The 12,336-nt window shown below is 33.6% G+C and overlaps 1 protein-coding gene across 2 annotated transcripts in view; it reads right to left on the bottom strand.

Moving 5' to 3' along the window:
* Positions 1–2,397: 2,397 nt before the first annotated feature.
* LOC128701093 (sodium/hydrogen exchanger 9B2-like) overlaps positions 2,398–12,336 on the bottom strand; it is a 75,248-nt gene continuing 65,309 nt past the window's right edge. For both annotated transcript variants that reach the window (XM_070100623.1, XM_070100624.1), the window contains 2 exons: positions 2,959–3,036; positions 2,398–2,784 (listed from right to left, as the gene is read on the bottom strand). In XM_070100623.1, the coding sequence (XP_069956724.1) occupies positions 2,647–2,784; positions 2,959–3,036 (216 nt within the window). In that variant the 3' untranslated portion in view covers positions 2,398–2,646. The remainder of the gene's footprint in view (positions 2,785–2,958; positions 3,037–12,336) is intronic.

Below are 12,336 nucleotides of genomic sequence, written 5' to 3'. Positions count from 1 at the left end.
TGACCTATACCAGCTAATCAGGTCCTCACTCCTACGTCTGCCAACATCGTTACCTCCAGCACTGAGACAGATAATAGGATTGCTCCCATTACCTCTCATGATGTCATCCAGACGGCTAACAATATCCTTTATCCCAGCCCCAGGAAAACACACTCTTTGCCTCCTACTCCTATCCTTCAAGCAGAAAACCCTATCCATATACCTAACCTGGCTATCCCCAACAACAACGTTTTTACCTTCCTTAGCGTTGTTCGTCGTGATGCTCCCAGTAGTCACATTGGGTGTTTTGCATACATACATTATATATATATATATATATATATATATATATATATATATATATATATATATATATATATATATATATATATATATATATATATATATATATATATATGCAATAAGATCACAGTAAACAGGTGATTTCAGAATATGCAAAATAACCACTGTGCAAGAATAGAGAAATTCCAAGCGCTTTCGTGACTACTCACATTATCAACAGACCGGGCCGCGGGGGCGTTGACCCCCGGAACTCTCTCCAGGTAAATATATATATATATATATATATATATATATATATATATATATATATATATATATATATATATATGGATATAGATATATGTACATGTTGTAACAGGTAACTGTTTCACCTAGTGAGCAGTTCACACTTTACATTTTATGAAATGAAGATTTATCTTTAAAACAACTGACTACATCACAGATTAATTAACTTTCCAGTACAGACAATGTTATGGTTGTCAGTCATACATCATAAGTGTTACAACATTGAACAATGTGTGTTCAACTTAATAAATATCGTATTGAACAAGTTAATGATAATTAATACGAGAATTGATAGTGGCATTGTAAATTAAATAACACATAAATCCTACAATTATCGTCTAGAGGAGCGACACTTCTTCTCTTGTTTAGTTTAAAATTCTCAAACCAGGAAATTCTACTAGACCTATTTTAACACGCAAATAATCCGCTCATAGAGGAATGAAACTTATGACATCGTTCCGGTCTGATTTGGATCATTAACTAGTGACAGGGAAGCGTGAAGGGAAGGAAACCAGTACATATACAAGGGGAGGGAGTGGAAGGTAGAATGAGACGAGGTAGTAGAACAAGTGGTTGAAGTAGTTGTGGTAGTGGTAGTGGTATTAGCATATGCAATAGTAGTAGTAGTAGTAGTAGTGGTAGTAGTAGTAGTAGTAGTAGTAGTAGTAGTGGAGGTAGTGTAAGGAGAAGAAAAATGAGAAGAAAGAGAAGTGATGGAGAGATAATAGCTCACGAGAGTGGGATCAAAAGCACAGGGTAAAAGCTCATAGGACAGAACTCACTTTAGTAGAAGAAAGGAAAACGAGGAGATGAACATCAGGTCAAGTCAGAGAGTTGTGAAGTTTGTCCTTAGACTACCTTCACTAGTACTGCTTCTACTACTACTACTATTTCTTCGCCAACATTCCACTCTCTGACTCTTGTGTCATTACTACTATTACTACCACCACCACCACTATCTTTACCACTACCACCACTACTACCTTTTTTTACTTCTACCTCCTTTTGTTCTACTCTTGGTTCCGTGTCCCTCTGGTATTTATACTACTCCCCTCCCTTCGCACTTGGTAGGTAAGACACATAGACAATATTTAGGCAACTTTATTTCGAAACGTTTCGTCTAAACAGTAGGCTTCTTCAGTCGAGTACAGAAAGTGGGCAGGAGCAGTACTCGACTGAAGAAGCCTACTGTGTAGGCGAAACGTTTGGAATAAAGTTGCCTAAATGTTGCCTATGTATCTTACCTACCAACCTGACGGTATTGTATACCATTTTGATATTCACTCCCTTCGCACTTCTGTGCGACTAGCTAATGGTACAAATAGGACTAAAACGTCGTAATAAGTTTCATTCTCCTATGTGCTGGTTATCTGGAACAATGTGAATTTGAAGTAACTGAATGGAGACATATATACTGTCAAGGTGAGGAGTAAATAATCTTGACACCGGGAGAGGCGGGGTTCACTAGTGGTAGCAAGAATGCAATCACTGAGAGGCAGTGCAGCAAACCTACTGGGAAGGTCCCTCATAATTTCTTTCACACACGTAACTAGTGGTCGGGCAAGACCACTAGTTACCTCAGTTTCATATTGTTCCAGACTATAGAGTTAAAATCTTATTCAGGCTGAGGGACTGACCACCTCAAATTGACGTCTTCAAAGATGATGGACTGATTACATTGTATTTACATCTTTGCTGCTTCTGCTGTCTCATATGTATTCGACTGAAGAAGCCCACTGTGTAGGCGAAATGTTTTGTAATAAAGATACCTAATTGTTGCACGTGTCTCAATTATCAACCTGCTGAAAGGATGCAAATCAAACTTGCTGCTAATGCAACTAAAGCACTGTATTAATAATCATTGCAGGGGATGTGTATGTTATTTAAATAGTTGACTTTTGCTCCATTCTTGTAAATGACAAGTAGATCAGTGTAGTAATACATTGTGACATAACAATAACAAGTGGATCAATGTGGCAACACATTGTGACTTATCTTTGCTAATAAGCATTTTCAGTGAGAAAAACTAAAAAATGACCAAACCAAATAGGTATTCTAATACTGGCTATCTTAGTTATTCTACACAATAATTTCTGGATTATTTCCTAAGGTTTTGGCAGACAATTTTTTTGTAAGAAGCCTCGGACCTGTGTATCTGATCGCTACCGCTCCAAGAGGCGCAGTTAATAATATGGCCATCACTGCTATAGTAACAACCTGTAAAAGAAAATTAAAAATTTATTGGGTGATGTTCTATATATAATAATCTTTGGGAAAGTGTAAGTTTTTTCTCTATTATAGCAAATAAATAAAATTAAATTTACATTTTTAGTTCAGCTACAAAGAAATCTTCCAGTATCAAGGTCAAATTGGAAAAAAAAATCCGTTTACCTGTTGCCCTCGAATAAGTTCTTTATCTTCACCACCATGCTGCAGCACATGATCTAGAGCCTGAGAGCCGATGGCAGCCTAAAAACAGTAGAGAAAACCATATATTGTAATCGTAACTGGCGTGGAAGATACAATAATGAGATAAATTGTTAGCAAGTATGAAAACGTCTTTACTGCAGACGAATCTTTAGACTCTAACGCAGAAATGTGCTAAACAAATGTTTTAGTTCTTTATGTTTACAAGAAAACATGATTAGTTAGAATCGCCTCGTGAGAAGTCTGTCAAAATTCCGAGACGCCTTATTCCACTCGGCCATTAATGCTTCGAACATCAGGTGCCTAGTACTAGTGGACATGTCACCCTTGATGCCAGCGCATACGTGACCATAGAAGCTGCATTACTAATTTCATTCTCCTCACGTTTGGAATACCAGTCTTCACGAGCAGAACAGATATTAATGCATCCACGAACAAGGGTTTTCAGCAATTAACAATAGTGCGACTTCCTTGGTGGGAATAGGCTGTGTTAATGTATATATATATATATATATATATATATATATATATATATATATATATATATATATATATATATATATATATACATATAGTGCCTAATATGTAAAACTGGTCAATTAGCAAGAACTTATTTAAAATTAAGTCCTTTCTAAAATTTTCTCTTATACGTTTAAAGATATTTTTTCATTAATGTTGATGTAAAAATTTATAATTTTGCACCAAAAGGAACTTAGAAAACTTACCTAACCTTATTATAACAAGAACAATTTATTTTAGCCTAACCCAACTAAATATATTTTAGATTTGTTTACAATAATTTAATACTAAACAAACACAGTAAAATATATTTTTTTCGTTAGGTTCAGAATGATTTTGGCGAAATTATTGCATACACAAATTTTCACTTGTCCTACATGGCAAGATGAGCGTTGCTATTTAAGCCAGTACCGCAAGTTCTGCCTATTCGGCACGACATATATATATATATATATGTGTATATGTCGTGCCGAATATGTAAAACTGGTCAGTTAGCAAGAACTCATTTAAAATTAAGTCTTATCTGAAATTTTCTCTTATACGTTTAAAGATATTTTTTTCATCAATATTAATGTAGACATTTATAATTTTGGACCAAAAGAATCTTAGAAAACTTACCTAACCTTATTATAACAAGTGTAATTTATTATAGCTTAACCCAACTAAATATATTTTAAATACGTTTACAATAATTTAGTACTAAACAAACACAATCAAATATATTTTTTCGTTAGGTTCACAATGATTTTGGCGAAATTATTGCATACACAAATTTTCACTTGTCCTGCATGGCAAGATGAGCGTTGCTATTTAAGCCAAGATCGCAAGTTTTGCCTATTCGGCACGACATTATATATATATATATATATATATATATATATATATAATATATATATATATATATATACATATATATATATATATATATATATATATATATATATATATATATATATATATATATATATATATATATATATATATATATATATATATATATATATATATATATATATATATATATATATATATATATATATATATATATAAAGACATCAGCCGATTCCCACCAAGGCAGGGTGGCCCGAAAAAGAAAATTTTCATCATCATTCACTCCATCACTGTCTTGCCAGAGGGTTGCTTTACACTACAGTTATAAAACTGCAACATTAACACCCCTCCTTCAGAGTGCACGCAGTGTACTTCCCATCTCCATGACTTAAGTCCGGCCTGCCGGTTTCCCTGAATCCCTTCATAAATGTTACTTTGCTCACACTCCAACAGAACGTCAAGTATTAAAAACCATTTGTCTCCATTCACTCCAATCGAATACGCTCACTCATGCTTGCTGGAAGTCCAAGCCCCTCGCACACAAACCCTCCTTTACCCCCTCCCTTCAACCCTTCCTAGGCCGACCCCTACCCCGCCTTCCTTCCACTGAAGATTTATACACTCTCGAGTCATTCTGTTTTGTTCCATTCTCTCTAGAGGTCCGAACCACCTCAACAACCCTTCCTCAGCCTTCTGAATAATAGTTTTGGTAATCCCACACCTCCTCCTAATTTCCAAACTACTAATTCTCTGCATTATATTCAGACCACCCATTGCCTTCAGACATGACATCTCCACTGCCTTCTCCTCGTTACAACATTCGCCACCCATGCTTCACACCCATACGAGAGTGTTGGTACAGCTATACTCTCATACATTCCCCTCTTTGTTTCCACGAACAAAGTTCTTTCACTCCACAGACTCCTAAGTGAACCACTCACCCTTTTCCCTTCAGTTATATGACTCACCTCATCATTCATAAACCCATGTACTGACACGTCCGCTCCTAAATATCTGAATACATTCACCTCCTCCATACTCTTTTCCTCCAATTTGATATCCAATCTTTCGTAACCTAATCTTTTTGTTATTCTCATCACCTTACTCTTTCCTATATTCCCTTTTAATTTTCTTCTTTTACATACCCTACCAAATTCATCCACCAACCTCTGCAACTTCTCTTCAGAATCTCCCAAGAGAATAGTGTCATCAGCAAAGAGCAACTGTGACAACTCCCACTTATGTGTGATTCTTTATCTTTTAACTCCAAGCCTCTTACCAAGACCCTCGCATTTACTTCTCTTATAACCCCATCTATAAATATATTGAACAACCACGGTGACATCACACATCCTTGCCTAAGGCCTACTTTTACTGGGAATTAATCTCCCTCTCTCTTACCTGAGCCTCACTATCCTCATAAAACCTCTTCACTGCTTTCAGTAACCTACCTCCTATACCATACACCTGTAATATATGCCACATTACCCTCCTATCCACCCTGTCATGCGCCTTTTATAAATCCATAAATGCCACAAAAAACCTCTTTACCACTTATCTAAATACCTATATGTTTCACTGTAAACACTAGGTCTACACACTCCCTATCTTTCCTGAAGCCTCCTTGTTCATCTGATATCCAACTCTCCGTCTCACTCTTAATTCTTTCAATAATAACTCTAGCATACACTTTACCATGTATACTCAACAAACTTATTCTCCTATATTTTTTGCACTCTCTCTTTTGTCCCCTTTGCCTTTATACAAAGGAACTTTGCATGCTCTCTGCCAATCCCTAGGTACTTTACTCTCTTCCATACATTTATAAAATAATAGCACTAACCACTCCAAAGCTATATCCCCACCTGCTTTTAACATTTCTATCTTTATCCCGTCACTCCCAGCTGCCTTACTCCCTTTCATTGTACCTACTGCCTCACGAACTTCCCTCACACTCAGAACTGGCTCTTCCCCACTCCTACAAGATGTTATTCCTCCTTGCCCTATACACGAAATCACAGCTTCCCTATCTTCATCAACATTTAACATTTCCTCAAAATATTCCCTCCATCTTTCCGATATCTTTAACTCTCCATTTAATAACTCTCATCTCCTATTTTTAATTGTCAAACCTGTTTGTTTCCTAGGCTTCCTAAACTTATTAATGTCACTCCAAAACTTTTTCTTATTTTCAACAAAATTTGTTGATAACATCTCACCCACTCTCTCATTTGCTCTCTTTTTACAATGCTTCACCACTCATTTAACTTCTCTTTTTCTCTCCATATGCTCTTCCCTCCTTGCTTCACTTCTACTTTCTAAAAACCTCTCATATGATAACTTTTTCTCCCTTACTTTCATTCCACCAATCGCTCCTCTTCCCTCCCGCACCCACTTTTCTGTAACCACAAACTTCTGCTGAACACTCTAACACTACGTTTTTAAACCTACCCCATACATCTTTGACCCCATTGCCTATACTCTCACTTGCCCATCTATCCTCCAACAGTTGTTTATATCTTACCCTAACTGCCTCCTTTTTTAGTTTATACACCTTCACCTCTCTCTTACTTGCTGCTTCTATTTTCCTTGTATCCCATCTACCTTTTACTCTCACTGTAGCTAAAACTAGAAAGTGATCTGATATATCTGTGGCCCAGCTACAAACATGTACAACCTGAAGTCTACTCAACAGTCTTTTATCTACCAATACATAATCCAACAAACTACTGTTATTACGTCCTATATCACATATTGTAGACTTATTTATCCTCTTTTTCTTAAAATACGTATTACCTATAACTAAACCCCTTTCTATACACCTGGCACCCCAAACTTACCTACCACACCCTGTCTAAATGTTTCTCCTACTTTAGCATTTAGGTCCCCTACCACAATTATTCTCTCTCTTGGTTCAAAGGTTCTTATACATTCAATTAAAATCTCCCAAAATCTCTCTCTCTCTCCTCTGCACTCCTCTCTTCTCCAGGTGCATACACGCTTATTATGACCCACTTTTCACATCGGACCCTTATTTTAATTGACAAAATCCTTGAATTTACACATTTATATTCCCTCTTCTCCTTCCATAACTGGTCCTTCAACATTATTGCTATAGGACTTAATTTTAAATGAGTTCTTGCTAATTGAGCAGTTTTACCTATTAGGCACGACATATATATATATATATATATATATATATATATATATATATATATATATATATATATATATATATATATATATATATATATATATATATATATATATTGTGCCGAATATGTAAAACTGGTCAATTAGCAAGAACTCATTTAAAATTAAGTCATTTCTAAAAAATTTTCTTATACGTTTAAAGATATATTTTTTCATCAATGTTAATATAAAAAATTTTAATTTTGCACTAAAAGAATCTTAGAAAACTTACCTAACCTTATCATAACAAAAGTAATTTATTTTAGCCTAACCCAACTAAATATATTTTAGATTTGTTTACAATAATTTAATACTAAACAAACACAGTGAAATATATTTTTTTCGTTAGGTTAAGAATCATTTTGGCGAAATTATTCCATACACAAATTTTCGCTTGTGCTATATAGCAAGATAAGCGTTGCTATTTAAGCCAAGATCGCAAGTTCTGCCTATTCGGCACGACACTTATATATATATATATATATATATATATATATATATATATATATATATATATATATATATATATATATATATATATATATATATATATATATATATATATATATAATATATATATATATATATATATATATATATATATATATATATATATATATATATATATATATATATATATATATATATATATTTATATATAATGTATATATATATATATATATATGTTTTCAGATACTTGGGAGTTGAAGTGTCGGCGGATGGATTTATGAAGGATGAGGTTAATCATAGAATTGAGGAGGGAAAAAAGGTGAGTGGTGCGTTGAGGTATATGTGGAGTCAAAAAACGTTATCTATGGAGGCAAAGAAGGGAATGTATGAAAGTATAGTAGTACCAACACTCTTATATGGATGTGAAGCTTGGGTGGTAAATGCAGCAGCGAGGAGACGGTTGGAGGCAGTGGAGATGTCCTGTCTAAGGGCAATGTGTGGTGTAAATATTATGCAGAAAATTCGGAGTGTGGAAATTAGGAGAAGGTGTGGAGTTAATAAAAGCATTAGTCAGAGGGCAGAAGAGGGGTTGTTGAGGTGGTTTGGTCATTTAGAGAGAATGGATCAAAGTAGAATGACATGGAAAGCATATAAATCTATAGGGGAAGGAAAGAGGAGTAGGGGTCGTCCTCGAATGGGTTGGAAAGAGGGGGTAAAGGAGGTTTTGTGGGCGAGGGGCTTGGACTTCCAGCAAGCGTGCATGAGCGTGTTAGATAGGAGCGAATGGAGACGAATGATACTTGGGACCTGACGATCTGTTCGAGTGTGAGCAGGGTAATATTTAGTGAAGGGATTCAGGGAAACCGGTTATTTTCATATAGTCGGACTTGAGTCCTGGAAATGGGAAGTACAATGCCTGCACTTTAAAGGAGGGGTTTGGGATATTGGCAGTTTGGAGGGATATGTTGTGTATCTTTATACGTATATGCTTCTAAGCTGTTGTATTCTGAGCACCTCTGCAAAAGCAGTGATAATGTGTGAGTGTGGTGAAAGTGTTGAATGATGATGAAAGTATTTTCTTTTTGGGGATTTTCTTTCTTTTTTGGGTCACCCTGCCTCGGTGGGAGACGACCGACTTGTTGAAATATATATATATATATATATATATATATATATATATATATATATATATATATATATATATATATATATATGTGTGTGTGTATGTGTGTGTGTGTGTGTGTTGCCGAATATGTAAAACTGGTCAATTAGCAAGAACTCATTTAAAATTAAGTCCGTTCTAAAATTTTCTCTTATACGTTTAAAGATATATTTTTTTCATTAATGTTAATGTAAAAAATTTTAATTTTGCACCAAAAGAATCTTAGAAAACTTACCTAACCTTATTATAACAAGGACAATTTATTTTAGCCTAACACAACTAAACATATATATATATATATATATATATCTATATATATATATATATATATATATATATATATATATATATATATATATATATATATATATATATATATGGTAACAAGTAATAAGTATTTTAAGGAAAAAAAAGATAAATAAGTATACAAGATATGATATAGAGCGTAATGCCATTAGTTTGCTGGAGAACTTATGGGAAGATAAAAGACTGATGGGTAGACATCAGGATGTGCATGTTTATAGAGGGGCCACAGAACTATCAGATAATTTTTTAGTTGTAGCTACAAAGAGAGTAAAAGGGTAAGATACCTAAGGATTGGCAGAGAGCATACATAGTTCATTTGTACGAAGGGAAAGGGGAAAAAAAGAGAGTAAAATTTATAGAGGAATATTATATATATATATATATATATATATATATATATATATATATATATATATATATATATATACAAATATATATATATTTATATTTATACAAATATATATATATATATATTTATACAAATATATATATATATATATATATATATATTTATACAAATATATACATATATATTTATACAAATATATATATATATATATATATATATTTATACAAATATATATATAAATATATTTATACAAATATATATATATATATATATATATATATATATATATATATATATATATATGTATGTATAAATATATATATATATTTATACATATATATATATATATATATATATATATATGTATAAATATAAATATATATTTGTACATATATATATATATATATATATATATATGTATAAATATATATATATATATATATATATATATATATATATATATATATATATATATATATATATATATATATATATATATATATATATATATATATATATATATATATATATATATATATATATATATATATAATATTCCTCTATAAATTTTACTCTCTTTTTTTCCCCTTTCCCTTCGTACAAATGAACTATGTATGCTCTCTGCCAATCCTTAGGTATCTTACCCTTTTACTCTCTTTGTAGCTACAACTAAAAAATTATCTGATAGTTCTGTGGCCCCTCTATAAACATGCACATCCTGATGTCTACCCATCAGTCTTTTATCTTCCCATAAGTTCTCCAGAAAACTAATGGCATTACGCTCTATATCATATCTTGTATACTTATTTATCTTTTTTTTCCTTAAAATACTTATTACTTGTTACCAAATTGCTTTTTATATAAACCTCACCCAGTGTTCAATGAATACGTATGGAGCTTTAAGAATGCAGTGTTAGAGAGTGCAGCAGAAGTTTGTGGTTATGGGAAAGTGGGTGTGGGAGGGAAGAAGAGCGAGTCGTGGATTGATGAGGCAAAGAGTAAAAAGAGAGAAAAAGTTTGCATATGAGAGGTTTTTAGAAAGTAAAAGTAATACAATATAGTATATGGAGAGAAAGAGACAGGTGAAGAGGGTGGTGAAAGAATGTAAAGGGAGAGCAAATGAAAGAATGGGTGAGATATTATCAACAAATTTTGTTGAGAATAAGAAAAAAATTCAGAGTGAGATTAATAAGCTGAGAAAGCCTAGGGAATGAATGGATCTACCAGTTAAAATTAGGAAAGTTGAGAGATGGAGTGTTACAGGTATTGGGAGGATGGAGGGAATATTTAGAGGATCTGTTAGATGTTGATGAAGTTAGAAAAGGTGGTATAGCAGATGGGAATAATGGGATAAAGACACAAATGTTAGAAACAGGTGAGGATATAGTTTTGGAGCGGTTGGTGCTATTATTTAATAACTGTATGGAGGAATGGAGGGTACCTAGAGACTGGCAGAGAGCATACATAGTTCCTTTGTATAAAGTAAAAGGGAAAAAAAGAGAGAGAAAAATTGTGGGAAATAAGTCTGTTGAGTATACCTGGTAAAGTGTAAGGGAGAGTTATTATTGAGAGAATTAAGAGTAAAAAAGGAAAGCAGAATCGCAAATGAACAAGGAGGCTTTAGGAAGTGTAAGGGGTGTGTAGTCCAAGTGTTTACATAATATTTAGATAAGGGTGAAGATGTTTCTGTTGCATTTATGGATTTGGAAATGGCGTATAATATGGTATATAGAGGGAGGGGGAATGTGGCAAATGTTTAAAATGTATGGAATAGGAGGTAGGTTTCTGAAAGCAGAAACCTACCTCAGGCTCAGGTTAGAGTATTTAGGAAAGAGGGACATTTTTTTCTCAGTAAAAGTTGGTCCTAGACAAAGATGTGTGATGTCTCCATGGTTGTTCAATATAAATATAGATGCGGTTGTACGAGAAGTGAATGCTCTAGTGTTGGCAAGAGGCATTGATAGATGAAGTAGTTAACACAAAGTGGGAGTTGTCACAGTTGCTTTTTGCTGATAACACTGTGCTTTTGGAAAATTCTGAAAAGTTGCAGAGCTTGGTGGACAAGTTTGGAAGGGCACGTAAAAGAAGGAAATTAAAAGTAAACATAGGAAAGAATAAGGTGACGAGGATAACCAAAAATTTAGGTAATGAAGGACTGGATATTAAATTGGAGGGAGGGAGTATGGTGCAAGTGAATTTATTCAGATATCTGGGAGTGGACGTGTCAGCAGATGGGTCTATGAAAAACGAGGAAAATCACAGAATTGACCAGGGAAAAATGTGAGTTTTGAACTGAGAAGTCTGTGGAGCCATAGAAAATTATCAATGGAAGCAAAGAGGAGAATGTATGAGAGTATAGTTACATCAACTCTCTTATATAGGTGTGAAGCATGGGTGGTAAATGTCGCAACAAGAAGGCTGGAGGCAGTAGAGATGTATATGAGGACAATGTGCGGTGTGAATATAATGGAGAGAATCCGAAGTTTGAAAATTAGGTGGAGGTGCAGGGTTACTAAATATATTATCCAGAGGG

The sequence above is a fragment of the Cherax quadricarinatus genome, chromosome 73 (assembly GCF_038502225.1).
Source record: "Cherax quadricarinatus isolate ZL_2023a chromosome 73, ASM3850222v1, whole genome shotgun sequence".
Taxonomy (NCBI): domain Eukaryota; kingdom Metazoa; phylum Arthropoda; class Malacostraca; order Decapoda; family Parastacidae; genus Cherax; species Cherax quadricarinatus.
Note: the sequence above shows the minus strand (reverse complement) of the source record. Positions and strands in the feature narration are given on the sequence as shown.